Raw genomic sequence first — 11,878 nt, forward strand, 5'->3', positions numbered from 1 at the left:
TGTTTCGCCATTTTTCACATCCTGACTCATTTCTGTATCAAAAACCGTGTTCTCTGGAGCTCATCGGACACCCACCGCCTCTCCCGCCGCAGCGGCGGCTGCAGGCACCATCCACCGCCTGGCAGCAGCAAGGGGAACTATAGCAAAAATCCCCCGCGGCGCGGCAGCCGCAGTCACCGCAGGCACCGGGCAGCTCCCGTCCCCGTCCCCGTCCCCCCCAGAGTCCCCTCGAAGTCCCTTTTATTTCGTATTTCCCGCGGGGGTATTGCTCGCCCCCCCGAGGGCTGCTGCCGCTGCAGCCCGCACGCCACGCAGGGAGCGGAGCAGGTGCACCCGCGAAGGACCACCCCCGTCGGCGGGAGGCACGTACATGGCCCGGTGGTGGTCGCCGAGACCCCCGGGGGTGGCCGCGCCGCTCCACGGCGGGACTCCTCTTCCCCACCTGCCGTGCACGGGGGGGGGGGGGGGGGGGAGGGCTGCCCCCCGCCCCGACGGCTTCATCAATGAAAGCCCCACGCCACGGGCATGGGGGGCTGCGGTCGTGTCGTCGAGGGGCCGCGGCGCGGGGGTGGCGGCGGCGCTGGCGCGCGGGGGGGGGGTGTCCCGCCGTGGCGGGCCCGGGAGGGGCGGGAGTGCCCCGTCGGGCGCGCGGCCCCGGTCCGCCCGCCCCGCGCCCCGCCGCCGCGGCACGGGCCCGCCGCGCGGCGCCAGGCGCCTGCGCACTGCAGGGGCGCCAGATTTGGCGGGAGGGGGAGTGTCCAAGGGCCCTTTGTTTGATGGCATCTCTGTTTACAGAGTTTACTCTTTAATCTCAACCTGTTTCCTCCTCCTCCTCCCGCGGCTCCTCGGCACTCCCGTGCGCGGCGGCGGAGCGCCTGGGCGCAGCCCGGCAGCAGGGCGCGGCGGCGGGCGCGGGCTCCCCCGTCCTCCTCCCCCAGCGGCCGGTGCGAGGATGGCCCGGAGACCCCGGCACAGGTAACCCGCTGTCTGCGGGCGGGGGGGCGGCCGGCCCCGCTCCGCTCCGCGCCTGTCAGACGGGGCGCGGGGCGGGGGAGAGGGAAGGCAGCAGCGGGAGAAGGGCTTGCCCGGCGGACGGGGCGGCGGGAGGACGGGCAGCCCCCCGTCCTCCGCGCACCTGGGCTACTCCGCCCCCGGCCCCGCAGCACAGCGGGAAGCTCCCCCCTCCTCCGGAGACGCCGGGGGAGCGGCAGCCCAGCGGGACGCACCGCAGAGCGGCCGCTGACGGGGCGCCCGGGCTCCGCACCGCACGCCTGCCGGACGACGCGGTGGGGCCGCGGGGGGCCGGGGCTTGCTGCCCGCAGGGGCCAGCGCGGAGACCGGCGGGGCTCCGCGCCCCGCAGCTGCAGGGCGGGACAATGTCGGGCTGGCTCGGCGGCGGCAGGTAGCGCGTCCCGTCTCATTCATTCATTCATTCCCGGCGGGGTGGGACGGCAGGTGGGCGGCGGGCGCGGGGGCTGGGCTCGCTCCCTCGCGTTTTTTATGTTTATTCCTGGAGTGGCGGCCCTTTTGCCCTCGGGAGCGCGGCTCTCCCCGGCGTGGATAGCTCCCGCCTGCGGGGCTTGGCTTTTTCCCGCACACGCCGCTCGGCACATGCCGGAGCGCGGGAGCGCGGGCGGGCAGCTGCGGGGGCTGCGGGTCCGACGGGGCGCTCGGCCGGAGCTGTCACCCCCTGCCCGCCCGCCGCGCTCCCGGGCGAGAGCCATCCCTTCCTCGCCGTGCCGCGCCAGGGGCCGGGGGCGGCGGCGCCCCGGCGGCGGCGGGCTGGACGGGACGGGACGGGACGGGACGGGACGGCGGCGCCGCGTGGTCGGGTCCGTGCCGCCGCTGCCGGGCTGTCGCACAGAGCGGGGTTGTTGTCTAATTAGCCGGGGACGGCGGGTCGGACACGTGGAGGCTTTTTTCTCTTTCTCTTTGCAGCCCGGCATCCTCCCCTCTTCCCCTCCCCTTTGGCTGGGCTCTGACAGAGGAGAAAGTGGCAGCCCTGCCTTGCCCTGCCCGGCTGCCGGCCCCGTCCGGCGGGATCGGGGACTTGGGGGCGCGGGGGAGGGGGGGCTCTGTTTTTAAGGAAGAGGGGCTTGCGGTGCGGGAGGAGGCAGCGGGCCGCTGAGCGAGCGTCGGGCCGTACTTTCAGTGTCAGTGTCGCTGGGGCTGGCGATGAATCACCCGGCCCGGCTCTCCCGAAAGAGAGGGACAGCCGCCGCCTGCCTCGCGGGCGCCTCCCGCAGGGACACGGCGCTCCGCCGCCCCGGGCTCGGCCGGCAGCTCCGCCACGGCGGCGTGGGCTGCAGGGGCGGCGCGGTGGCCGCCTGCCCCGCGGGGCGCGGCGCGGAGCGGGGCCAGCGGGGCCGCCCCGGCGGGAATGGGAGCGGGATGTGCCGCGGGAGCGGGCTGTGTCCCGCGGGGCTGGTGCCCGAATTCCTTCAATCACGGTAGCAGCAGCGAGTCATTTCCTCTCCACCCCCTCCTTTTCCCACCCCCCTCCCTCCTTATTTTTTTCTTTCCCCGTGTATCGTTGCACAAGTTGGTTGCCCGGGCGAAAAGCGCAGCGCTGCTGCCGGGGGAGCGCTGAAGCGGCGCCGGCGAGGGCGGGCGGGGGGCTCCAACCCCCTGCCGTGCCGCTCGGGGGGAGGCTGCGGCGCTGCGGCCGGAGGTGCAAAATAATAAAAAGTTTTAGAGCAGCGCTGAGAGCCCGGTTGGCTAAAGCAGCCACCGAGCGTCCCGAAATCCCAGGGCCCTTTTCTCCTGCTGGAGAAGGCAGGTAATGCAGCGGGCTTGGCTCAGTTCTGCGGTGCCAGCAAGGCCCCGGTTATTTAAATAAACCGGTTACATTACTGGCACCGCACTTAAATCATTTTAACCTGTTCGCCACTGATGTTCTGCTGCCGTTGCAGAGCGGCATTTCTCTGCTGTGCCCAAAACATGTCCCCGCGCAGAAAGCGTCACCGATGGATGCATACCTCGTGCTTTTACTATCTGCGAAATTCATTTTCAGAATGATACTTGGAAATTGAGCCACAAAACTTCCTTTGGCATATGGGCAGTCGCACAGCTGTCTCTGAGTGTCACTTAGAAAAGTGAATCTACTTTGAGCGGTGGTTGGGGAAGGAGCCGCGTTCGTAGCAGCTGGAGCGTGTGAGCTTTGCTCAAGTGTGCAAAGGAGGCTCCAGCCAGGAGCGAGGGGTGCACGTTCGCCTTGGCACGCAGCGTTGGAGCTTCGGCCAGTGCTTGCCCCAAATGGTTGCGCGGGCTGGGGAACAGGGAGTGAATGGTGGGGCCGGGCAGGCTGGAGGACTGCGCCACTGTGGGGGTGAGTTGAGGGTGGCAGCGATGGGCTGGGTGGGTGAGTCAGGGGCCACCCAGCAGTGACTCGGGGAAGGCCACACACATCACGGCAGGCTGTGGAAAACTTCCTACGTGTAGCATAGTTTTCATGGCACATGTCACAGGCCAGAAAACAGGGTTGAAGATGTAAGGTGTGATTAGGCCAGTGTACTTTAGAAGATTATATGTTTAACAGCTTGCATTTTGGAGGTGTTTGCATCTTGACTAGCAGTCTCTGTGCTTCACTGCAGCTTAATTTAAAAAGTGATCTCCTGAAAACAGGTTAACGGGATAAACAACGCCTGATAATTCTATTACAAAATAACTTTATTTTAATGTCTTAGTCACACCTTAACATACCACGGCATACCGTACCATCAGATATATCACAGTTTTTAGTCTCGTAGCATGACATTGTCTCCTTTCTAGCACTTGCGGTTATCATGTATTAGCTGAAGTGTCAGAACTGCTGCTTACGTCTTAAAAGTTGGAAATAAAATACTGCCCACCAGAGAGACAGCTCTTGTTGCAAAACACTCTCTTCTAGTTTTAGTTAACTGGGTAGAGCAAGTACTGTTTATGAAAAGAGTAATAGAGTCCTTTTTACCCATAGATAGCCTCTGGGGAAATCCCTTAGTCATGAATTAGGTGAGTAGCAGAGTATTTCAAAAACAGTATGAGGTATTTAGAAATGGAGTAGAGGTAATAAAGTCTTAAGTTAGGGAAATGGAGAGTATAAAAGGGTTCAGTCATTCATTTGTTGGTTACAGGATATTAAATATACTTGTCCTCAGCCCTTGTCTGTCCAGACCCATAAATGGCAGGCACATTTTATATTAGAGCTTATTGCATGTTAATGCTACCACTTACTGGCTTTAGTTAATTACAGAAGCTTTTGCCTTCGTATATAGGGTCCATAACCATATTCTCAAACAAGGTTATTATTGGTTAACTTTTTGTATTTATACACAGTCTGTTGTATTTGGGAATAATATCTGCTATCTGTTCCATTAAACATATGAAAATGCTAATATTTTTCAGAATGTATGGCATGAGTTAAAGATTTTGAATGTGTGCTTGTGTAATAGACACAGCCTCTAGTTCTCTTTATTGTCCCAAACATTGTATTTTAATTTGAAACCTTCATTGGTTGAAAGTTTGCCAAATGTGTAATTCACCACTGATCTAACAGTAAGAGCAGGTCTAAACATGCACAGTAATATGAAGGTTGCCAGCCCTTTGCTTGTATCTGTGGATACCAAAAACAGCAGAACCAGTTCAGAATACTAGAACAACAGAATGCAGAACAAAATCTTGTTGTGCAAGTTTTAAAACTTTTATCTGTGTAACCTTTGTGAGGATTGTAGTGGGGTTTTTGTGCTTTGTAATTAAGTAGCTCAAGTCCTCATGTTCCACTCTGTCTCACTGTGTTTCCTTCTGCAGTATATATAGTAGTGATGATGACGAAGAAGATGTTGAGATGTATGATCATGATTATGATGGTCTGCTTCCTAAGACTGGAAAACGTCACTTAGGAAAAACCAGGTGGACCCGTGAAGAGGTAAATCCGAGTTCATTCATCTCCTGCATGTAAAAAGATGGAGAGAGCACGGATCATGTTCTTTTCCGAGTTGCTTGTCTGCAAACTAACTTCAGTGACAGCCCTGTGTATATTGAATGATGACAAAGTTTTTGACCCTTTAGCTGTGTTCAGTGTTTCATTCAACTTTTAGGGTCATTCTTCTCTTTTAAATAAAATGTATCAACACCATTTTTTTATGTCCACCAAGGTCTACGTTACAGATATGTGAGTCTCCGTGTAGTCCCTGTTGGAGAAACAGATTAAAAGTCACCTGCAGCAATGCTTGATTGTTATTGCTGCCTCTTTTTGTTTGAAAACGGTTGCTAAGCGAGAACTGACGTGTGTTTAGTGTCCCACAGCAGCAAACAACTGTGACAGAAACTGCTGCAGTCCTTTTGTGCCATTTGAAATTTGCACTTTAATTGCAGCATTATGATTCTGAGTGGAGATAAAAGCTGGAAGAAAAAAATCTAGCAGTACCAAAATTGAGCATTCAAGATGGATTTTGGTTTTGAAGGTCAGATTGTGTTTAGTCACAGTACCCTTGTGCTGACTTTCCGGATAAATTGTGGTATCAAACTCCTTTGCCAGGTGGATATCCTGTGGCCATTTAACTGGTTTGAGTTTATTGTGAAATACATTAATGCAGTTCTTAAGTTATGTTTTGACTTTCTTCTCTCTAACAATGTATATTGATATATAAACAGTGGCAGGTCACCTCTTGCAAGAATTTTTTATTTTTTTTAAACCAGTCTGCTCTTACAGAGATGGATGTGGTTGTGATGTGGCCTGGGAGGAAGGGATGGCCGTGGAGCCCAATGGCCACTTTCCTGTCACATGAACTGGGAGCATACTGGGAGGCGCTAATCAGGGAAGAGGAGGGTTGCTCCCCTCCTCTTATCTTTTGGGACAGTTCTTGCTTGTCTTAACACTATCTCAGTGTTTCCCAGTGCATGAGATTGGTTTCTTTTGTCTTTAGGGTCTATATTTCTGGCCTTATCATTAAAAATACTGGGCCAAATTTCTTGCTACTGCAAGTATGCAAAACTCCTTTACAGTGATCAGGAGCAAAAAGGAGCCATTAATTTTGTTGTGCTTTCGATGTGTAGGCAATGAGCAAATTACTGGAACTCCTATTACTTGCAAGACATACAAAGCTTAAGGCTGTGATTTTCGGAGGTCCCCAAACAGCTGGGTGCCTGAGTATTACTGAATTGCATTGTTGTTCTGATGCCTGGCATCTAAACATCCATGGCCTCCTGTAAATCCAGCACAAGAATAAGAGTTACATTGCTCTGAGCAGTAAAATGGGAATGTATAATGCGAGTCAAAGAACAGCACAGAAAAAGTCGGTCTTTCTCCTGCAGCACAGTAAAGAACCAACCAAAATCCACAGGAGTAGAAGAATCTCCTGATTTAGGCAATTAAAAATATGAGAGGACTACAGACCACCTCCCCTTACACTCAAGATGCAGAAATAGATGCATAAAAAGCTAGAATAGAATGTATTTAATTTGCATTATAACAGATTGCGATATTAATTATGTCTGGTTTTTTTAATGATTCAGGATGAGAAACTGAAGAAGCTTGTGGAGCAGAATGGCACAGAAGACTGGAAAGTCATTGCCAATTTCCTTCCTGTAGGTGGATATTGGTTTCTGTTTCCAGTTCTAGTGACAGCTCTTTATCAGAGGTTTCCAAGTAAGGGAAAGGGGAGTGGTTGCTTTATAGTTACATTTTTGCGGGAGATATAAAACCTCCACAGATGGAGACCTCAGAAATTTAGTTAGAATATTGTGGAAACTCTTACCTTTATTTTCATTTCGTTACTCAGAAAGGGTTGGAACAAATCAAACAAGCAAAAATGGGGGTTGGAGGCGGGTTGCACAGTAGATGGTCAATGTGACACTGAAACAAAATGTCTCAGCACAGAGAAAAAATAGCTTTGATGAATTGTAAGTGTGGTTTAGAAGATAATTGTTTGGTGAACACTTTGGCTGTTGTAGAAATACTGCATGTGAAAACATGACAGCTATTGTGCCAGATGGTGAAGATACAGTTTGTGTAGTTTTGGTGATACAGTCATCGCTGCGGGAATGAAGGAAATATTATGTAGTTCAGTGAGCAAAGTGATAGTTGAGCACCTTCTCATCAGACCTACTATATCACTCCATATTGTTTAGTAGTCATAGCTGAAATATATCGGGAACAAGCGTACCTAGATAAGAGCTTTATCACTCTACGTTCATTTTGTCTAAAGAATGATCTACTTTGCATATTTTACATTTCACTAGAATCGAACAGATGTTCAGTGCCAGCACCGATGGCAGAAGGTACTAAACCCAGAACTTATCAAAGGTCCGTGGACTAAAGAGGAGGATCAAAGGGTAATCAGTTTTCCTTTCCGTCTGATTAATGCCTTACTAGCGGATTTCATGTGTTGGGGCAAAACTCTTAGAGACTTAGGTGGTCTCAACACTAATGTGGCCAGAAGCAGACTGATCCTATAGTTTCAGTGCTTAGTATTTCTGTCATTTTCTACGCAAATTAATTAATGTTCCTTTACAGCACTGTAATATAGAAGTGCAGTCTAGAAATGTCTTAACTATTACCAGATTTTTCCTTTTGGGTAAAAGTGTAAGTGGGAAGTGGGGAACCTTAATTGTGCGTTAGTTTTACTGTGGCGATTTTGAGATATGTCGTTGAAAATATTGCTCCACCACAGAAAAATTTCATTGATTCATTATGCTTCATTAAATACAGGCAGTTTTTATGTCCTTCTTTGAAGGTAATAGAACTCGTGCAGAAATACGGTCCAAAGCGCTGGTCTGTCATTGCTAAGCATTTGAAGGGAAGGATTGGAAAACAGTGCAGGGAGAGGTGGCACAACCATTTGAATCCAGAAGTGAAGAAAACCTCCTGGACAGAAGAGGAAGATAGAATTATTTACCAGGCACACAAGAGGCTGGGAAACAGATGGGCAGAAATTGCAAAGTTGCTGCCTGGACGGTAATGACATATACCTTTAGCTCTTAAATAGGAATCAAGGAAAAAGCTGCAGGTCTGAGCAGCTTGTTTCAGTTGCCTCAGGCTGCACATTATAAATCAAAAAATTTTGGAATCAAAACCTGGAAAGCCAGTGACATTGGTGTGCATTTTTCTCAGTGGGGTACTGTGCTGTTTGGTCAGTACATGGAACATTATGCTATTTTTACATGCTTTTAATGTTTGCCATACGTAAAAAAACCCCAGTAACTAGAGCAAGACGGTAACAGTTTCCTAAATGTCTGCAATTTTATTTGTGCTTGTACAAACTGTCAAAATTCGAATTGATTTAACAGTGAAGAATCAGGCTCTGCAAGTGGAACATAATTTACATTCAGCTAAGGGTATACCTTCAACATGAAATCCAGTCTGTTTATTCAAAATGATTTAAGAGAAGGCTGCTTCAACATTTGTAATTGCCCCTGAATCATCCAGATGTTTTTAACCTGTTAAAAATCCATTCCAAGGAGAAACGGACTTCCTCAAACTCTGGTCCTGGAAATACTTGTCTCATTGAAAGCTTATGCACAGCTTGCATCTAATTTCAGAGATTCAGTGTCTTATACACTCTGTAGTAAAACTGACTCAACATAAAGTGTAGTCAAGCAAATAATGTAAGCAAGGGAGAGGTTTCTCTTCCCATTTTTATTCCTGCTATTTGGTGAAACATCTTCAAGATCTAAATATAATGCCTAAGACCATAATATCCTTTTAAGTGGGCATTCCCTAGGCTGCTTTCACCTTCTAGAAGAAAACAAGAAAGGAATTGCCCCTTGGAAAGTGTTCTTTTTGTGGCTCCCGCACATCACAGATAACGCTTTCAACGATACTGTGTGGTGGTGATGTTTCTCAAATTGAGGAGCTGTTCCTAATCATACTCCTAAAATCTCACAGACTTGATAAGTTTGATTTTTCTGACTCATGTATGTGAGAATTTGAACCTCAGTTTTTCTGCAGCTAAGAAAAAATGCCGGCAGCTTTGTTCACAGAATTTGTGTGTATAGCATGATGTTGTCATTGTCTAGGTGGCCAGTTGGAAAGTCACTTGGAAGTTAGTCTTTTCACAGCTGTTCTCCACAGTCTGTCTTTCCAGCAGTGAGATACAATAAAACTCCAGACATAGGAAGATGATGTTGGCAGTCCTTTAGGGTGGCCTCAAAGGAGTGTTAGCCTTTGCTGTCACCTCACCTCATGAGAAGGAGGTGAAGCTGAAGATACTCATTTCGTACAGTTCAAGGACCTAAGGCTTAGGGATTGCTTCAAAAAGTACACAAACAACTGTAGCCCATTGGTTTTTTTCCCTACCTTTTATACTGAGCATCTTTCCTGAGAAGTTGAGAGTAGCATTTCTAAAGGTGGGGGCAGGAGGAAGGTCAGAAAACAGCTTGAGGTTTAAACAGAAATGCCAACAGCAGTTTCCTGCCCATTAATCTTGGTCTGGATTGGAAACGCTCCTTTTTAAAACTCCTAAAACGCATGTATTTCCGTTGCAGAACTGATAATGCTATCAAGAACCACTGGAATTCCACCATGCGCCGAAAGGTTGAGCAGGAGGGCTACCTGCAGGATTCCTCCAAAGCCTGTCACTCCTCAGCAACCGCTGGCTTTCAGAAGAGCAACCCCTTGATGGCCTTTGCTCACAACCCACCTTCTGCACAGCTGCCAGTAGCTGGCCAGCCCCCGCTGAGCAGTGACTACCCCTACTACCACATCTCTGAGCCACAAAACGTAAGCGCCTGAAAATGTGGGCTGTTTTTTTTGTTTTCCTGATTTCAGGAAGCACGAAGGGTTTTCTCTCAGTCTCGGTGGGCTTGTATGGGTTTGATGTCAGGCGAGGAGCGCTTTGACCTTGACTTTGACTTCATTCAGTGATGAAATATGTACATTTCAAATTGATTGCCAGCATTCAGGTGGTGGAATTGGGTTCAGCGTTTTTAGCGTTTTGGAAGCAGTAAACATGTTTCCAGCACTGTTTCTTACAGTGGTGAATATACACTTGTTGAAAATCAGTTGAATCTGGTTAATTCTGTGTTCTATGTCAAAATCTCCCATGTTCCCTTCAGTAATATTCTGTTGCTGGGTCGCCTGTTGGAACCAAGTAAATAAGTATTGTTTTTAATCTGATTCTTTTTCTATCAATGATTAATAATGAAACAGGCTGCTGCTTCAGACAGTTACATTGCAGAGTTCAGATGACAATAAATTGCATCTTTTGCATTTTCACTTCAATTTAGAAAAATCTTACAAATGCATCTATAAATTATTCATCTTCTCTCATTCAGGAAGGGTAGATATTTCATATATGAATTTTCTTTCTTCCTCTGTAATGTTCACCGTCATATTCCTAAAAAACCTGTTTACTTTTCTTGTAAACGTTGGGGTTGTTGCCGTTTCATCTCCGTAGATTATAAATATTAAGTACCTAAAACCGTAGTATGTTTAACACAAATTCACAATGCAGGCAGATAATGTGATAGAAATAATAACTTGTAGTGTCTTTTGCTTTTTTGGCCTAGGTCCCTGGTCAGATCCCATATCCAGTAGCACTGCATGTAAATATTGTCAATGTTCCTCAGCCAGCTGCTGCAGCTATTCAGGTAGATAACTTGAACATCATTTCAAGAGTCAATTTGTAAAACATTTGATAAGTCAAAATGCAGACATTAAGGAAACAGTTTAATGTAATAAGTGTGGTGAAGAGAGAAAATGGGGAAGGTTGGGGGAGTTCTAACATGGCTAATAATTGCTTCTTCTGAAGTGGATTTAAAACACAGTAGTTGACATCTGGTGTGATAGCTTTCACTTTCTCCATTTCAAATGTCTATACTGAAATTCAGCAGGGACTTTGGTAGTGGAAAACACAATTGACGTTTGTTTCACCTTTGAGTCTAATTTGGCTATTATAACCACAGGACGGCAAGCCATAAGCATTTTAGTTGCTACATCCTATCAGACCTTTATCTTTTCTTTTCCCTTAACTCTTAATTTCAGAGACACTATAATGATGAAGACCCTGAGAAAGAAAAACGAATAAAGGAATTAGAGTTGCTACTAATGTCGACTGAGAATGAACTGAAAGGGCAGCAGGCATTACCAGTAAGATTGTCACTGTGTGCTTGGATGGAGGGATAGCAGCATTACCCCAGTGCTTGTCTTTTTAACTTTTTACTCCCCCTCTGCCTTCGATACTAATCAAGGCTCTATATTTCCGTTTTAAAAGGATGAAACATAGCACATATATATTATCTGTATTTGCTTTGTAAATTCTTTTATTGAAAAAAAAAAAGCAGCAAACAATTTGCAGGTATTTTACTTCGCAAAGTGGGAGCAGGGCTGGGCTCTGTAATGTGATGTAATATTTGAAACATGATGATTGTACGAAAATGAAAAATTCCACAGATCTTAAACCAATGGGATCTGCATTTCTGAAAGTGTGCAATGGTTCATGTGATGAAAATGTAGTGCCTGTACATTAGATTTTTTTTTCTTCTCTGTTGTATTCTTTCCTTCAGCTGTGTTTTATACACTTTGTAAGCTTCAGACTTGGTGCATGTTTGACAGTTTGTTTTACTTCTCCGAATGTGTTAGATTCTTTATAACTGCATGTGTGGAGCAAATGCTGGCTATTACTGAATTCTCACACTTTGTTGTACATGCCGTTGGATGTTAATGTGTGAAAACCCTTACGTAATTACTTAACACCGTCACCAAAGACAAGAATCCCCAAATTGTTTTTGAAGATAGGTGATAGCCAGCAGATTCTTTTTTTGGGTAATATTTAAATTAATAGTAAAACAACTGCATGCATGATACGTTAGTTTGGCCACTTTTTAACTTTAGTTAATGTTTTGCAATTTCTTCTGTTGCATGATCACACTGGAAAGAAACTTCTGTTAATTTGTTCTTCTG

At 47.9% G+C, this 11,878-nt stretch overlaps 1 protein-coding gene across 4 annotated transcripts in view; it reads left to right on the forward strand.

The window, feature by feature from the left end:
- The first annotated feature begins 740 nt into the window (after positions 1 to 740).
- Positions 741 to 11,878, forward strand: part of MYB (MYB proto-oncogene, transcription factor) — a 28,722-nt gene continuing 17,584 nt past the window's right edge. For 2 of the 4 annotated variants that reach the window (XM_075748160.1, XM_075748162.1), the window contains exons 1-8: positions 741 to 975; positions 4,786 to 4,903; positions 6,493 to 6,564; positions 7,219 to 7,311; positions 7,713 to 7,933; positions 9,463 to 9,697; positions 10,486 to 10,566; positions 10,961 to 11,065. In XM_075748160.1, the coding sequence (XP_075604275.1) occupies positions 953 to 975; positions 4,786 to 4,903; positions 6,493 to 6,564; positions 7,219 to 7,311; positions 7,713 to 7,933; positions 9,463 to 9,697; positions 10,486 to 10,566; positions 10,961 to 11,065 (948 nt within the window). In that variant the 5' untranslated portion in view covers positions 741 to 952. The remainder of the gene's footprint in view (positions 976 to 4,785; positions 4,904 to 6,492; positions 6,565 to 7,218; positions 7,312 to 7,712; positions 7,934 to 9,462; positions 9,698 to 10,485; positions 10,567 to 10,960; positions 11,066 to 11,878) is intronic. The other 2 variants (XM_075748159.1, XM_075748161.1) reach the window with 1 other exon arrangement.

The sequence above is a fragment of the Balearica regulorum genome, chromosome 3 (genome assembly GCF_011004875.1).
Source record: "Balearica regulorum gibbericeps isolate bBalReg1 chromosome 3, bBalReg1.pri, whole genome shotgun sequence".
In the NCBI taxonomy this organism is placed as follows: Eukaryota; Metazoa; Chordata; class Aves; order Gruiformes; family Gruidae; genus Balearica; species Balearica regulorum.